Source organism: Amphiura filiformis, chromosome 12, assembly GCF_039555335.1.
Source record: "Amphiura filiformis chromosome 12, Afil_fr2py, whole genome shotgun sequence".
Classification (NCBI taxonomy): domain Eukaryota; kingdom Metazoa; phylum Echinodermata; class Ophiuroidea; order Amphilepidida; family Amphiuridae; genus Amphiura; species Amphiura filiformis.
Genome location: NC_092639.1, coordinates 30,417,827 through 30,435,175, shown reverse-complemented (window position 1 = coordinate 30,435,175; position 17,349 = coordinate 30,417,827). Strand labels below are relative to the sequence as shown.

The window sequence follows — 17,349 nt, the reverse complement described above, 5'->3', positions numbered from 1 at the left end:
CATACAAAGGGGTAAATAGAAAAAACCGACACTTCAGAAGATAGAGAATTTCATATGCTTTAAAATGAGTGATGAGTCCCAACACGATATAGTTTACTATCTATAATATAAAAGTATCCTCTGTCATCGCTAATTAAAGGAGTATTTCGTGATCCTAGCACCCTCTTTTTATGACATTTTCAGTAGATATCCACGAAAAAAGCTTATTTCCAAAATTTCAGTTGATTCCGATTTTTGCGTTTGCGAGTTATGCATGATTAAATGTGTATTAGTATTACCTTGCTCCATAAGCCACTGTTGTAATTTCGTTCTGGTATACCAGAACGAAATTCAAATCTGGCGATATTTTTGCTAAACGAATTAATCTGCAAGAAATATTTGGTACATTTAAATATTATGTAGCCAGAGGTTTCCAGTGGTATAAAAATCTCAACTTTTTTTGAGAAAAGTGGGGGGGGATGAGGCTGTGGATTAGTTCACCATGTAAACTTGTACCATGGCTCAAAATTCGGACCGCTCGCCAATAAGTTTACTGTCATTGCGTATTTGGAAATGGTTGATTTTTAATGATCCCCGATTTCGGTCGATTATTTTAGCTGTGTCATGTCACGTGCATGACGCTGGTGGGAACCAGCCTAGCCTAACTTCAGTAAATAAACACGATAGCCGATATCGATGTGATGTGGGACTTGCATAGGATTACACAGAGATATTTTTGGCCAAAATTTGACCATTTCTAGGCAAGTTGGCCCTACTTTGTCTGCGTTAGGCCATGGGAATTAAAGTAGTAGATTTGCGTCCACCGCCCGCATGCTCCAAAACCTACCGCATATTTTTTCATTATTTGCAAACAATTTCATTTACCAGAAACAAGAAAAAATGGCTTTCAAACATAAAATCAGCAAGTTTGAGTCTGCAATGATGTTGTTCACCCGTGTTGGCTGTTCACCGCGAGTCCCGGGCGTGTAGTTCAGTACAACAAGCATGACAGGCCAGGCAACGCTGGTAGCCAGCAGCCATCTTGAGAAAAAAAAACACATGAGTATGCTAATGCCTGACCCCTGTTAAGGTCATAATTTAATTCATAAAAACATGCCTGATCAATCCCAACCACTCCCGAGCTACCGATTAAGACCATGTGAATGTGACGTGATTGGGTTCATATGAGCAGCGCGATACTGCCTCAAAAGATGACGGGGATCACCAAAATTCCGATGCTATGCACTTTGCATGCTTTGTGGTACCTGGCGTGCTAACCGGCTCATTTACTTCTAACTTTGTACAGCGTGTATGGGGGTAGTTTGTTTGTGCCTAATATTAATATGAATAATGAATAATGAAAAAAAGTTCTGGACGCAAATCTACTACTTCAATTCCCATGGCCTTATGTGAAAAAGGACAGTCTTAAGTAAGTATACGTGCAACGCTTTTGATGTTTTGGGAGACTGTGAGGGTCGACTGAGGGATCAGAATCAGCGGATGACGGAGCCTAGACTGTGTAATATTCCTTCAACACGCTGCCGTACGGTAACAGACTTATACGATGGACAGATAGTATCAGTTTGTGAATGAGGACATTGTATTTCCTTGTTTTGTACTAGCTGTGGATCATGAAATGTAGTACGAGGAACCCATACCGTAGTAGCTCTGCACAACGGTATGGGATGAAGTGTATACAAAAAGCTAGTGCAACGTTGCACTAAAAAATACAAGGCTCCTGTAGCTTAAATAGTTGCATGTTTGTCATAATATTAATTACACAGCTTCTTGTACTTCTTGTCTAAACTCTTATGCTTGTAATTGTAATTAATACCCCATTATTTATCCAGAATAAATAAAAATTCATTTAACACATGATCCACATCGGCGCACCAAAACTGAGATGGCACTTCAGTGCAAACTTAGATGTAGCCCGAGGTACTCACACCTCCGTCACTACGATTTCCACCGTCCTTCTCCGTACGAAGGTCTGAGACTCCTGAGCATATCTGGTCCAGGGTACACATAAAATACCACTTTTCTCATAAATACCACTTCCTACCATTCCTCACATGAAGATGAGACTTAAACAAAACATATTTGGTGCATGTTCGTAAATTTTGAGCACATTTGAGGACGTAAAAGACCAAACTTGTGACTGTTATCGTCGCCGTGTTTTGAATTCTTCCTGTAAATAGATGCCGTCAGTGTGACGTCATCACCGCGACATGATTTCACGGTGCCCCGTTTTTACGTACGTATGGCACTCATGGCCCTAGAGTGAGGAAGGAACAGGGCCATGATGTTTCGGGCTAACTTAGATAGGGCAGCACCAATACGAAAATGTCATACCGATAAATGATGTGTCTGTTTTGCCCGTTATTTAAGTTTGTGTTGCGAACTACACGAAATGCCCAGGTCCTTTTTCTTTTAAATTTTTAAAATTAAAAAATGTTTAAATTGACCTCTGGAGATCAACAATTAAGTGGCGCATTAACTGACATGTATCTTCAAGTTCAACGTAAAGCTCCAATACATTAATATAACCGTACAAAAAAATCAACGTATACATTACATGGTACAGAAACTATTAATTATGACTAGTACTAGGCTCATGCACGGGTATAGGGCAAGCTGCAGAATTTTGCACCTGCCCGCAGTTCAACAACTTTACAAGACCTGTTTTATTTAAAGAAATCACTTAAAAAAACTTTATAAACACAAATTTTATAATAATTCTTACCTCAAAATAAATTCATGTGTGTATTTTCCGAGAGGATCTTCCCAAAAACCGATTTTTCTTGACTTCGTTCGGTCTCAATACACCTGTTCGCGTTGATTTGTTGTTGGCATGTAATGTTTCTATTTATGCTTTTGTCTTGATTGATTGGTTTTCTCTAATGTAATTCAAAAAATCTAAATTTGCAATCAAATGTCAAAATGGTTTAATAACAAAGTAACTTAAAATGATAAATTTATAAAATTAGCTTTATAAATTTAAATTACTCATAATAAAAACATAATTTATATGTGTTTTAATATTTTAGGAAACTCTTTTCGCATTACAAAACGCAGCAGGTGGATTGCATTACGGTTCCCGTTATACACGATGGATCCACTAGCTCATATTTGGCATATAAACAGCACTATAATAAAGTTCTAGGGAACCAGCTGCATAAAACGACAACAAATCAATAAACATCCTCATATAGAAATAGTTACATTTTGGAGTAAAATACTTCAAATAAATAGAATTCCACCAATATTTTTACATTTAAAATTTATTTTCTTCAAGTATTAAATATGCAGCAATGTTATGGTCTTTGTTTTGATTTTTAAAACAAAAAAAGGTTGCACCATGTAGCTCAAAACTTCCCTGATTCGAACGAGGTGCATTGCTACAACAATCACAAAACATCAATAGCAACCAGTCTCCAATTCATTTCAACTTGAGTCTGCGGCAGTAGTTCGTTGCAAGTTTCATCAGGGATGTGAGAGTGTACTCTCACATCCCTGGTTTCATTTTAGTGCTCTTTGTGAACCTGCCTCTTTGCAAATTCATACCTTTTTTTTTTTTCAAGATTATTTATTTTTTGCCCATGCAAACACCGAACAAAATAAAAACTGCACTGTGCAAACTTGAAACAAAAAATATAGGCCTACCCATCAAAAATAAAGATACAGCAGACACTGACCCAAGAAAAATAGTCAGTAGGCCTACTAGTAGCATTTGGTCCATGAGAAAAAGTTCCATTTATATATTTTTTTTATAATTATTTTTAAATAATGTTTATGATTTTAACTTGTTCTGTGTCAAGAAAGAAACTGGTAAAGCATAATAGATATCAATGACTAAATGACGTCAATTAAAATAATGTTTGCAGTCACCTTACGTAACAAATAATGGTTTTGTAAGCACAATACAATAGCTGTTTTAATAATTTATTTGTTTCAATTAGATAATTGATTTGTGGCTCACTGATTCAATATTTTGGGGTCAAAGGTTGTATATACCCTATTGTGCTTGGTAACTATTGACTATGGCAATTTCTGATACGTGTACCTGTACGTGTTGGTGCATGGTGTATTATAGTGTTCCGACATAACTTTTTGATTGAAACTTACTTGTTCGAACACTGAAAATGGGTTCTAGTTGTTGGCTGGTCTCTTCGGATTTACCGAGGATAAGTTGAAGTAAGTACCAACAATATTTTCCATTCTGCTCAGTTTTAGAAGAAAAAATCAGTGCTGACTTCAGTGTTGTAATATGAGTCGACTTATTTCATTTTACAGATCATGCGGGTTATTGAGATGTAGGGCCTATTGTTCAAGTTTTTTTAGCAAGAATTCAAGAATGTTGATGATAGTTTTCAATTATGAACTATAAATGTTGGACTATTTTAACTTTCAGTGAACGGCAATAATACATTGCAAATACCATTAATCAATTATGCAATATACTCAAGGTATTGATGTCGGGATAATAACTTTAGGCGAATCGTAGCCCCCCCCCCCCATTGCAAATATATTTACATTCATCATTTCTGCCTCGACCCGTAACTACAATCATGGAAAAAAGTCTTGGAACGCTTTTGTGTCAAGAATTGAAAACTGACACCCCCTCTCCCTTGGGAAATGCCAATGTCTTCAGTAGTTTTCCAAAGTGTTCCAACATTGATTGATGGGAAGGGTAAATCATTGCTGTACATGTCATGTTTGTTCAAAAACAAAATACACGTCATTCCCGTGCTCATTGCAAATTCTGCACGGAATTACGACAATGTGTAGGCCTACCAAGTGTTCCGAAGTACTTTTTTTTTCAAGATTGTAGGAGTCCTCATTAATATTTTCCATAATTATATGATCTTTATCGAGCTTGTGACAAACTTTTGTTTCGTGGGTGCCCGCTTGGTGACTATAACTTTTAATAAGTACTTGTCATCTTATACTTTTAAAGATATAGTGACCCTTCCTGCCCCATTAATATCTATTTCCATTCGTTACGTTGTAGCAGTATACTGCGAAAGAAAATCTGTACAGAAGTGACCCTAATACAACATTAGCGCCAATCCGGCTTGAAATGTAGGTGTGTGTTGGGGGGGGGGGAACAACCTGCCAAAATTGTTAAAAAGTGGCTGAAAAAGAACACAAAATGGGTTATTTTGCCAAAAGGTGGGGACACGACCCCTGCCCCCCCCAATTGACGTTCATGCCCTATACCATTTAGTCATTCGTACGGGCTTAAGTTTAAGCGGACATAAAGACAAATATTGAAAATTATGTAAAGTGAGAAAACTGCTTCACTCCAACAAAAACCACTTCTTTTTAAACAAAGTAAATTTAAGAGCACTAGCCGATAAGGACCGTATCAAATTCAAATGTAACGTTCTTCATTTTGATGCAGAAATATACATGTATTATAAGAAAGTGCTAAATGAAAGCATTTTCGTCATGCTATAGAAATGACACTTTGTATTTGAACACCAAGAAATCTAATTTGCAAATAGCAAGTTCAGTTCAGTTCAAGTGACAAAAAGGGGTGTTCTATTATTTAATTGTTCTGATTCCCAAGCAGATTATCATGATCTAAAAGGCTATCAGATATTACAGTAAAATTGGATGCTGGTGTATATTTTTAAAAAGTGAAAAATGCATTTTGTACATGTATTACTGGTAATCTTTCTAAAGGCTGGTTTGTGTAAAATTCATTTGAAGATATTCCTAAGAGTATAGCAGTAACCTTATAGTTACATTGAACCCCTAGAATAGTTAACTTTTTTTTTTTTTTAAAGTAAATTGCAAATCTCTTTAATCTCCCACGTGCGAAGAAGAAAATAATAAATATGAAAGAAAATATTATTACTTTTTGATCCCAAAGGAGCAAAATCCAATGGCAGCCATTTTCAAACTTTGCATTGGAGAATTGTTAGCATGTTTTGGGGATAAAATGATGTTGAAAATAGTTAAAAAATAGAGTTACATACAAACATATCCATTCCAATCGTTAAATGTCATTTAAACTTAAAAATTGTTAAAATATACCAGAAAATGTGACACGAGGCAGCTATTGGATTTAACGCCTTATGCCGCCATTTTAACAGAATTAAAGGACTTTTCAACTGTGTTTTTCTTAAACGTAAAACAAACATATTTTCATTGTTTTATATCTTTAAAAATATATGTTGTATACTAAAATAAGAGAAACGAGAACATCGTTTTTGCCTAACGCTTAAAAACTCAATTATACCTTAAGAAACGTGGGCTGTATATATCTACGAGTTGCAAACTGCGAGCTGGTTGTGTTTGTGAGCAAGTGACTGCTATCTACCGAAGACATGAATCGCACATCATGATTTTTAGAAGTGTATTATGGGTGCAACCTACGATGCATCGATGCAAGGAATACTTAGTATACCTCAGCAAATACAAACAGTTTTACAAAAACGTTTAAATGTCGGGTTATATAAAGGTATATAGGATATATGAAATGTTTTAATAACATTCAAAACATTTTTGAAAACTTGCTGCAAAACATTCTAGCTAAACATTATTCCCAAAGTGTTTACAAACAATGTTGCAAAAATGTTTAATTTTGCTAAATAAATATTATAATAAATATATAATATCATTCATTCATTCATTCATTCAATATTTATTTATTTATTTATTTATTTATTTATTTATTTATTTATTTATTTATTTATTTATTTATTTATTTATTGTTTGTTTGTTTGTTTGTTTGTTTGTTTTTTATTGATTGAGAATAAATCAACAATACAGTAATAAAAAACAGCCAACAAACTTTGATTTAATACATGGTGAACCTAAAAAATTCACAAAATCATGCAAATGGAGCTTTGATGTATTTCTAAAATTATTAAAATCAAACTACTCCGCATTTTTCATAACCAGATATCCCTAAGCTGGGACGAATATAATAATCGGCTCAGTCCCTGATATGTGATAATAATGTTTGATTAATGACAATTTCATGCTTACCTCAATTTTCCTATTCTTTCACAGGCTTTCCACACGTGAAACTTCAAACCACCTCAAAAACATAATCATGGCAATGCCAAGGCCAAAACAACCCATCTATGCTGCCGGTTACTACAGGCCAAAACGTTTTCGACCCATGCACTTTCTGCCCCCTATGAAAGTCAAACTCGACGATGATTCAACAAACAAATCGCCAAGAAATCAGAAGAGCAAAATCGGGTATAATGGCGCCACCACATTAAAGGAAACTGGAAGGCGAGGGCGCTATAAGAATATGATCATGACTTTGGCTTGTAATTTGACAATGGAAAATGTTTCGGATATAAAATTTCTGTGCAAAGGTATGACTTTAAAATGTCTCTCAGCAACAAATAATTGTTAAGTCATAATGCGAGAAAAACCAAACGAAAGATCATAATATTTATAATAAGGTTGACTTTCCTTGCTCCGGATCACCTTGCTAAAATATCTTTTTGTGCTCCCAGGAGAACGCTATCACTCTGATGATCTCCCTCACCCTCTCTTACGGTACTCACCCTCTCTCTCCGTTCCCCCTCTCCTCCCTCCCTTCTCCCTCCCTCCCTCCCCCTCCCTCCCTCCCTCTCCCCTCCCTCCCCTCTCCTCTCCCTTCCCTTCCTCTTCTCTTCCTCTCTCTCGTTCTCTTCCTCTCTCTCTTCCTCTATCCCTCTCCCCTCTCTCTCTCCCTCCCTCCCCCTCTCTAGTTCCCTCACTCCCTAGCTCCCCCCTCTCCTCTCTCGCTCTCTCCCCCTTCCCCTCTCCGTCTAGTTTTCCCCCTACCAAAATTCCTGCGTTACAAGTCTTCGCTGTTTTTTCTGAATCAAACAAATACCTTTTAGTAATCAGTCATGATGCAGTCATGTCTACAGTAGAATTCATCTCGACCTTTGCAGGACTTAAACCCCATTAAAAGCTATTAAACCAAGATAACACTCATTGAAACAGCTCAACTGATTAAATCGGATCTTATGGTTGTGCACACGTGTCTGTTTTCAATGTGCGATATCGCAATAAAGCTGGTATTACAGCTTCAGTTGGGTAACCGATTATAAAGGAAACGGAAGGAAACAATGGTATGTGCACCTTTGTTCATGAAATGAGACAATGCCCTGCTTTTTGTTAACCAGCATTCTTGAAAATGAGCAACATAATGATTGTTGACTTAACACGGTTTGGAAATAATTTCTTCATATTTTTGGTGTTATCTGTCGTTTACATATCCTTCCTAAAACACAAAAGTGCGACCCTCTCCAAACACCTAAATTAGCTAAAAATTTAGGACATGTTACAAAACTATATTTTCTAGAATTTCATAGAATAGTTTAAATGTAGCTTGTACCGTTTTTTTGTGGCATCCTTCAGAACGGAGCGGTCCGTTACCAATATAGCTCAATATTTTCGGTCAAATCTCCATTCAATTAACACGGGGAGTTGGCTAGCTATGAGCTAGCTATGCTTTGCCCTCACTCATATTCTACGAAAGTGCGACCCCTTCTGAACATCTAACCTAGCTGTAATTTTAGGTCATGTTAGAGAAATATATTTGCCAGAAGTTTGGAGAATAGTTAAAATATTGGCCGGTTATTTTTCACACAGTGATGTTAACTCCCGGTGTTAACTAGGCAAATGCAATATACTTCTTCATACACTATTTGTAAAGGTCGCGCGTCAATGATGAGAGCACTGTGTATTGTGTATAGGAAAACGGACAGTAACTGCAGTATGTTGATGACACTCGGGATGACACTTCCATTCTTTTGTTCCATCAGAGCATGTCCACCCACCAGGACTACTGGACAAGATTCGATATCCTCGGGATTTGATTACACGCCTGGAGAATCAACGTCTGCTGGCTGAGAACAATCTTTATTTCATTCAGACCATGCTTTACTACATATCTCGACTAGACCTCTATGAACTTGTGTTAGATTTCCGTGTGGAAAATCAAAAAGAGTACAGAGAAAGAGGAGTGGATATAAAAGCTGTTTACGACCGTAAGTTTAGTTGGAAAAGTTCGCAAGTTCGCAAATTTGTCCCAGATTAATTATTATATTTTGACATTTTAGTTGGCCATCAAACTATTATGATTGCAATTAACTTGAAAATGCAATTCGACATTGGAATGAGACTTTATTAAAGGCTACCGTATATTAGGCATGTTTCGTTAATTTAATAATTTTAGCCCATATCCGAAAAAATAGCGTATCCCAGTGCAGTGACCACGCCATCCCGAGTTAAAAGTTGGAAAATTTAGAGTGAAAGATAAAGAGGGCGCACTACATGCACTAGGCATAACCGAAACAGCGATTAGCTTGGTTAAAAGGCTACACGGAACTTCAAAATAATAGGCCCTACTTTCGGAATTCTAGGGCAATGTAAAAATTGTTGATTTGCTTAAAAAGCAATAATTTAAATATATAGATTATAGACGCATCTAACTGACCGTTAAAAAGTGCTTTCGGTGACCCGACATTTCAGATCCGACCTGACTCGACTTTCAAATTACTCACATAACGATTTAATGACATGACACTAATCATAACCATTTTCTCTGGTTTACTTTTCAGTCAGAAACGATTCTTCCGAACGTGCAACACTTGCTCAAGAACTTTTCAAATTCCGTCGAGACCTAAAACCAAGATCAAGACTCCAAAGAGCCGACGTGAATGGATTACGTAATAGGCTTCATGAATTAACCACTAAAATGCACGACCACGTGTCTGAAATCCAACAAACAACAGCCGCCAAATTCAAATTACTGCATGATGGCGTGGAACTTCCTCCGATTACGACGACAGGGGGTGCAGGACAAGAAGATAGAATAGACTCGGACTCAGGGGGTAATGATGAAGTTGTTGTCAAATTAAAATTATGCGACAGATATGACGCCAAAGATTTTCCGAAACCTGAACATAAAGTAAGAAGAAAGAGAAGTAGAATACCATCAGAAAGGCTGTCCATGGGATCAAGCGCTTCTATAACAAGTCAAAGTACTAGTATGCCTATTCGTATCATGGTCCCAAACGTTTCTTACGAACAAGATGAACGTTTAAGGTTAACGCCTCATACCGAGAAGGGCAAAACCGAACCAGCAGAGGAGGAAGTTTTCCGGTATACGACACCAATTCCTCCACCAAGATCAGAAACGCTGAGTACACTTGGCAAAGTTACGCAACAGGTTACTATGGACAAACAGTCGAAAAAACGCAAGAAGAGGGTCAAAATTTCCGAACAGTTGCCCGAACCATCCATGCCCGAACACAGTTCCGAAGTGTCCAGCAAAACAACGGTATCTGGTGAGGAATGTGGTCACGACTCCCCAGGCGCTGATTTAGATACGCAGCATTTATCAAACGCAATTCAAAAACTCAGGAAAAAGATGGGTATCAAAACGAGATACTCGCAAGACAATTTTCATGCATTTCAAAGAACTGTTCCACATAAAACAAAACGACGTAGAAAAGATGGCTATTTAGACCATTCTAAGGCATCATTGCAAAGGTCAAAGGGTAGGAAGTTGAAGGAAAAGGCGGCAAAACTTCCAGACATCTACGACAACTTCGCACGTCATACGTCGTCTTCCAAAGTGCAATATATGAACATTTTGAAGTGAACAAAACTTGCAGGGGTGCGTGCGTGTCTGAAGTTACTGTGTGTGTGGATGAGAGACGGAGGGGAGAGGGGAAGGGAGGGAGAGGGGACAGTGGGGAGGGGGAGGGAGAGAGAGAATGAGAGGGACGTAGGTGAAGCAAAAGAGAGGAAGGGGATATGCTTTTTCTCGGGGGGAGAGAGAGAGAGAAAGAGAGAGACGGGAGCGAGAAAGGGGAGAGCGAAGAGAAAGAGGCCCTTTCTCAGAGAGAGAGAGAGAGGGGAAAGGAGATGAAGGGGAGGAAGAGAGTGAATTAAAGAAGGGGAGAGAGAGGGGAAAAGAGATCGAGCTATAGAGAGGTATAGATATTTATTTATTTATGAATGTATAGGCCTATACACGATCAAACTAAAGTTGTTGTTTCTTCAGTTTTTGCAACTGGTGATAACACTTACTATACATTATATAGAGCAAACATGGTTCTGAGTGCGGATTGGCAAATCTTCCAAAGAAAAATAAAGACATATTCATAAAAAAAAATCGTACTTAGATTTCAAATTTGAAATTCTTTGAACTTCTTTACTAATTTCCATAAATACATCAAAGGCAAACGAAAAGTTATGGAGAATATGACCAGAAGATCAATAAGGCTAGATATGGCTATTCCGGAATTTCAAGACAAGCAAACACCAAACGCTCACAAAGACCACAATCATGTAGTCGGGGCCGTATATGGCTGTGAAGAGTGAAGTTGCATAATACTTCACTGATAGCCAGAATAGAGTCGAGTGACTCTCTAAGTGGTGTAAACTAGCACTGACTCTCAAAAGGAGTCACCTGTCTGTCACAAGAGAGTCAGTTGACTCTGCCTATGGAGTCAATTGACATTCAGAGTGACCCTGTAATGGAGTCAGGGTGATTCTATAAATGGAGTCTGGGTTACTCTAGAAGCAGAGTCCAGCCACTACGCGGCTCTATGTCTAAAATGACTCCATATTGCATTGGGAGTCAAATGACTCCTCTGTAGAGCCATCAACAGTGACTCTTCCGCGGATTCAAGAAATTTATTACTCTTCAAGGAGTCAGGTGACTCCCAATATGGAGTCATTTTAGACATAGAGTCGCAGAGTGGCTAGACTCTGCTTTTAGAGTCACCCTGACTCCAGTTTGGCTTTCAGTGTAATGTCATGTTTTTGCTTAATATAATAGCCCAGGGGTGTGTAGATTCAGAATCAGTCAGGAGCCATTTTTAACAATTTTAGTCCAATCTGTCCCCCCCCCCCCCTTGAAAAAGTCCTGGCTTCGCCGACCACTGTCCACTGGTGTGAATTTACAATAATATTGTGTTGCTATTCAAACTGTACCTGAAAATGTGCATTTCACAAACAAAAGTTATTTGACTCCATCCACCACTTTAAAATTAATTGACTAGTATATAAATTTGGTGTCTCAGGGTTACACCAATTTCAACATTTCTTGTTCAAAATTTTGTCAATTGTGTCACGTTTCATTGGCAAATTCAATGAGAAAGTGACAATGTTGTCAATTTTGAGACAGCATTAGTGTTAAATGTGGGAGGTTTATGATATAATTATGACACACAAAATACCATTGATAACCGTTGTTTTTCAGTCTTTCAGAATTGTTTAAGAAATTGTAGGAAATAAATCCATACAGATATGAAAACATGTTTCAATAAAAGAACAACATAATTATGCAATATGAGATTGTTATGGATATCAGAATTAGCTTCAGTTGTTTGTATTTTTATTTTCTGGGTCTGTAATGCTTATAATATTGTCACTGCCAGACAAATGGCAAATATGAGAAACATACCCACACTCCTCACAACCCCTCTCCCGGCCGCACAATGAGCAACGCACACCCTTGCATGACGCATACCTCCAGTTTTCCAAAGGTCCTCGGTTGGTCAGCTCGGTCAGCTTGAGGTCCTCGTTATGAACCTGTGTTCTGCAGTGGCGTAACTAGGGTTGGTAGCGCCTGGGTCAAGAAACAAAATTGGCACCCTACCCCCCCCCCCCCCCCGGGAATATCTTAGACCCCCCCCCCCCTTGAAACAATTGCGCGCGGAATCTTGGACAAATATGACTTTCATCGCTTGGAGGGGCGCAGAATCGATGCTAAATTGGTCAATTTAGCGCCCCCTAAGGGTGGCGCCCGGTGCATGTTGCCCCTCTACCCCCCCCTCCCCACCCCACCCCCGTAGTTCATGTGTAGTTACGCCACTGGTGTTCTGTTCTGTGTATAGTGTAAAGTTCGAGACCTCGGCCTGGAGTATGTTTTGCAAACTGTTACACCCCCGGGCGCACGTCCTCGGCCCACCCCATGCATGATTTCTGCACATATCACATCTCACGGTCGGAAAGTAAGGCAGGGGTAAGTGCTGGAGTAGCGTTTGGTCAGAGTAGCCACCCGCGGAGAGGGTGGAGCAGTGACCGTGTGAACGATGGTTGGAAGTTTATTGAAGTTACGCACCCTTTACTTCCGACGATTTACTCCTGCTAATTCTAATATAGGTTTCCCCAAAACAAGAGTTGACAATTCTAATATCAGCGGAGTCTTCCAGCAATTAACGCTCTGTCTCAAATCTTACCATAGTCTTAACCATGTCGAGACTATCAGTATCACAAGTAATTTGTGTCAACGGCAAATCAGTGACTGTGTAAACTTTATGATAGGGGACCGTTCACAAACACTTGTTAGGGGGGCCTGATGCAAGAAGCGGGGCTGAAAATTGTTGACCCTCCTAAGGGGGGGAGGGCCTGAAAAAAATGACCTGGGAAAATTGAGTTTATATACTTTTCTATGGGGTTGACCCATAATTTTCATGTCAAAAAGGGGGGGGGGGGTCCTGAAATTTTGAGGTCTTTAAAGGGGGGCCCGAAAAAATTTCGCGATGAAAGTTTTTGGCATCAGGCCCCCCCTTACAAGTGTTTGTGAACGGTCCCTAGAGCCCCGGGATAGAGCGTTTGTAGTGTTTTAAAAAGAGAGTTCTTTCTTATGCCTATTCAAAATTATGACAATTGTAATATGTTATTTCAGAAAACACCCCCTATAGAGGAGTTCGGATATCCGGACTTTTTGTCCAGTCGTGACTGTTGGAAATACAGATTTTAAAGTGCCCAAAGGCAAAAAAATCCGGCAGAATAGTTCAAAATCAGAAATCCACAATTTGAGAGCTCATTTCAACATTTCCGTGATTTTTCCTGCATTTGACTGGATTTCCAAGTTTTTTCCAGTAACATTGGCAACTGGAATTCCAGTCGTTTTCAGAAAGCAGACTTGCAAATCCGGACATTTCTAAGATTGAAAAGTTACTCCTCTATAGGGGGTGTGCACCTATTTTCTGGAATAGCCCAATAATACATTTTCATTCGTAGTTCATGTGTAGTTACGCCACTGGTGTTCTGTTCTGTGTATAGTGTAAAGTTCGAGACCTCGGCCTGGAGTATGTTTTGCAAACTGTTACACCCCCGGGCGCACGTCCTCGGCCCACCCCATGCATGATTTCTGCACATATCACATCTCACGGTCGGAAAGTAAGGCAGGGGTAAGTGCTGGAGTAGCGTTTGGTCAGAGTAGCCACCCGCGGAGAGGGTGGAGCAGTGACCGTGTGAACGATGGTTGGAAGTTTATTGAAGTTACGCACCCTTTACTTCCGACGATTTACTCCTGCTAATTCTAATATAGGTTTCCCCAAAACAAGAGTTGACAATTCTAATATCAGCGGAGTCTTCCAGCAATTAACGCTCTGTCTCAAATCTTACCATAGTCTTAACCATGTCGAGACTATCAGTATCACAAGTAATTTGTGTCAACGGCAAATCAGTGACTGTGTAAACTTTATGATAGGGGACCGTTCACAAACACTTGTTAGGGGGGGCCTGATGCAAAGGGGGGGCCCTGAAATTTGTTGACCCTCCTAAGGGGGGGAGGGCCTGAAAAAAATGACCTGGGAAAATTGAGTTTATATACTTTTCTATGGGGTTGACCCATAATTTTCATGTCAAAAAGGGGGGGGGGTCCTGAAATTTTTGAGGTCTTTAAAGGGGGGCCCGAAAAAATTTCGCGATGAAATTTTTTTGCATCAGGCCCCCCCCTTACAAGTGTTTGTGAACGGTCCCTAGAGCCCCGGGATAGAGCGTTTGTAGTGTTTTAAAAAGAGAGTTCTTTCTTATGCCTATTCAAAATTATGACAATTGTAATATGTTATTTCAGAAAACACCCCCTATAGAGGAGTTCGGATATCCGGACTTTTTGTCCAGTCGTGACTGTTGGAAATACAGATTTTTAAAGTGCCCAAAGGCAAAAAAATCCGGCAGAATAGTTCAAAATCAGAAATCCACAATTTGAGAGCTCATTTCAACATTTCCGTGATTTTTCCTGCATTTGACTGGATTTCCAAGTTTTTTCCAGTAACATTGGCAACTGGAATTCCAGTCGTTTTCAGAAAGCAGACTTGCAAATCCGGACATTTCTAAGATTGAAAAGTTACTCCTCTATAGGGGGTGTGCACCTATTTTCTGGAATAGCCCAATAATACATTTTCATTCGGATCAGGTTCCGTTCCTCTCTATAAAATAAGAATATAAGGTATAGTATTTGGTAGTCCATACATTTATTTTAAAAATAGCAGCACTAATTTGTAAGAATCATGCACTTAAAGCTTAACATAACCTTTCAAGTGTATGTGCCAACTTCAATTTGGTTTAGCTTGACATCCCTGGTTGATTCCTAGACAAGATTGGGTCCGGGGATTTGGCCTACTGACTAAAACATGGCACCTAGAGCGGGGAGTGTTCGCCTATAGGGACAGGTTCGCCCACCGTGAGATTCTCAGCACCAGTAGCATAGCCAGTGGGGGGGCAGAGTGCCCCAAAAGACAAAAAAATAAAATAAAAAGTGCCCCTCTGACAAAAAATGAAAGAGAAAATCAGGAGGGCAAAGGAAAAGAAAAGGGCCAAAATAGTGTAAAATACAAAATTTTTCAGCGCTACGCGCCCGCCCACATTATAAAGCCCTTTTTTAGCCGGATAATGGGCGAAAATAGTGTAAAATATACCTTTTTTTTCGCGCTACGCGCGCACATCATCCCAATAAGGCCCTTTTCGGGAAGCTCGAAGACATACAGTCTCTATGTATTGTATGATGCAACTGCAATTTTTTTTCGTCTGTGCCCCCAAAATGTTATTTTATATTATAGTTTAATTTCATTGTAACGGGGGATTTTTGATTTTTGCATATTAATTCATAAATAATTAATTAAAAATTAAAAATAATTATTAGTTAAAAGTTGACAAATAACTTTGCCAATTCACTGCGTGACCATGCTATTCCACATTATTCCCATTAATCCACCATGTCCAGTTGGTTTGCTCCCAGAGATGTTGTAATTATGGGAACCAGTGACTTGACAAATTTGCACATTCTTACTATTTTCAGTTCGCATGATTCACGACAAGTGCTTTTTATTCAATTTTAATAATTTTGACTTATAATAGGACTATCCCAGCAAACACAAAAACGTTTTAAAAACGTTTTAAATAAGTTATATTTTGGCTTTTGGTTTAGGTAAAAACGTTTTAATAACATTAAAATGTCGGGTTATATAAAGGTCATGAAAACGTTTTAAAACGTTTTGTATTAAAACACACTACAACAATATTTTTAAATGTTTTCAAAAAATGTTATTGTAAACTATTTTTGCAAACATTTTTGCCAAATATTTTGTCAATACTTAAAATAACATTATGTTAAAATATTTGAACCCAGCAAACACAGAAATGTTCTTAAAATGTTGTTTTTTTTCAAAACATTTTAATAACATTTAAATGTCGGGTTATATAAAGGTCATGAAAACGTTTTTAAAACGTTATTGCAAATATTTTGGGCAAACATTTTCGCAATATATTTTATCAACCCCAAAATAACATTCTGTTTAGAATGTTTTGTATCAAGTTTTCAAGAATGTTTTTGGAATGTTATCAAAACGTTTTTATACCCTTTATATAACCCGACATTTAAACGTTTTCTGCAAAACATTTTTGTTTGCTGAGCAGTAGATTATCAAAAAATGTTTTTTAAGGTTATGAAAACGTTTTATATTCTACCCTTTATATAACCCGACATTTAAACGTTTTCTGACAACCTTTTATAACCTTTTGCGAATGATGTCGAAAACGTTTTGTGTTTGCTGGGGTAGTATTGACAAAACACTTCTTTACCATGTTTTACTCTCCACCATAACATCATGCATGTCCATTATTATTTTCGTATATATTTTAAAATACTGGCTGGCTGCGATGGTTTATTGGAAACTATTACGGACTCGTAATGCGTAAACATACAGCGTCGACCCGCCACTCACAGTCGTCCGTAAATGATCGGAGTTGTAGGATCAAATGACTGATGTTTTGCATCACCAAAATAACACTTGTCACCCATTATCATGCATCAATTATTGAAATACATAAACATAATTTTTCCCCGTACATGGGCCCACACCGGGGCCCGCAGTAGGCCCTACGTACAATGTAGTCTTGCAGTTTTCCAAAGGACCTCAGTTGATCGGTTTGCTCACTCGTTATGACTGACTTGTGCAGGTGTAGGCCTACTAGGCCTACAAGGCTTATTATATTAAGTTAGAGGTAGGCACCCTCACACACCCCACCCCCACGCCCATTCTGTCATATCCCACCCACGCACCGCGTCCACGGGCGCACTGCAGTGCACTGCACTCCACC

The 17,349-nt window shown here is 38.5% G+C and overlaps 2 protein-coding genes across 3 annotated transcripts in view; one reads left to right on the top strand and one right to left on the bottom strand.

Annotated features, from left to right (window-relative positions):
- Nucleotides 1-2,826, bottom strand: part of LOC140166057 (uncharacterized) — a 69,948-nt gene extending 67,122 nt beyond the window's left edge. For both annotated transcript variants that reach the window (XM_072189435.1, XM_072189437.1), the window contains exon 1: nucleotides 2,723-2,826. The gene's annotated coding sequence lies outside the window, so the exon portion shown is untranslated. The remainder of the gene's footprint in view (nucleotides 1-2,722) is intronic.
- A 1,218-nt stretch (nucleotides 2,827-4,044) lies between these two features.
- Nucleotides 4,045-10,667, top strand: LOC140166056 (uncharacterized). The gene is made up of 4 exons (XM_072189434.1): nucleotides 4,045-4,173; nucleotides 7,003-7,319; nucleotides 8,766-8,990; nucleotides 9,564-10,667. Exons 2-4 carry the CDS (start codon nucleotides 7,046-7,048, stop codon nucleotides 10,607-10,609), a joined length of 1,545 nt encoding a protein of 514 aa, XP_072045535.1. The 5' UTR covers nucleotides 4,045-4,173; nucleotides 7,003-7,045; the 3' UTR covers nucleotides 10,610-10,667.
- Nucleotides 10,668-17,349: the final 6,682 nt, after the last annotated feature.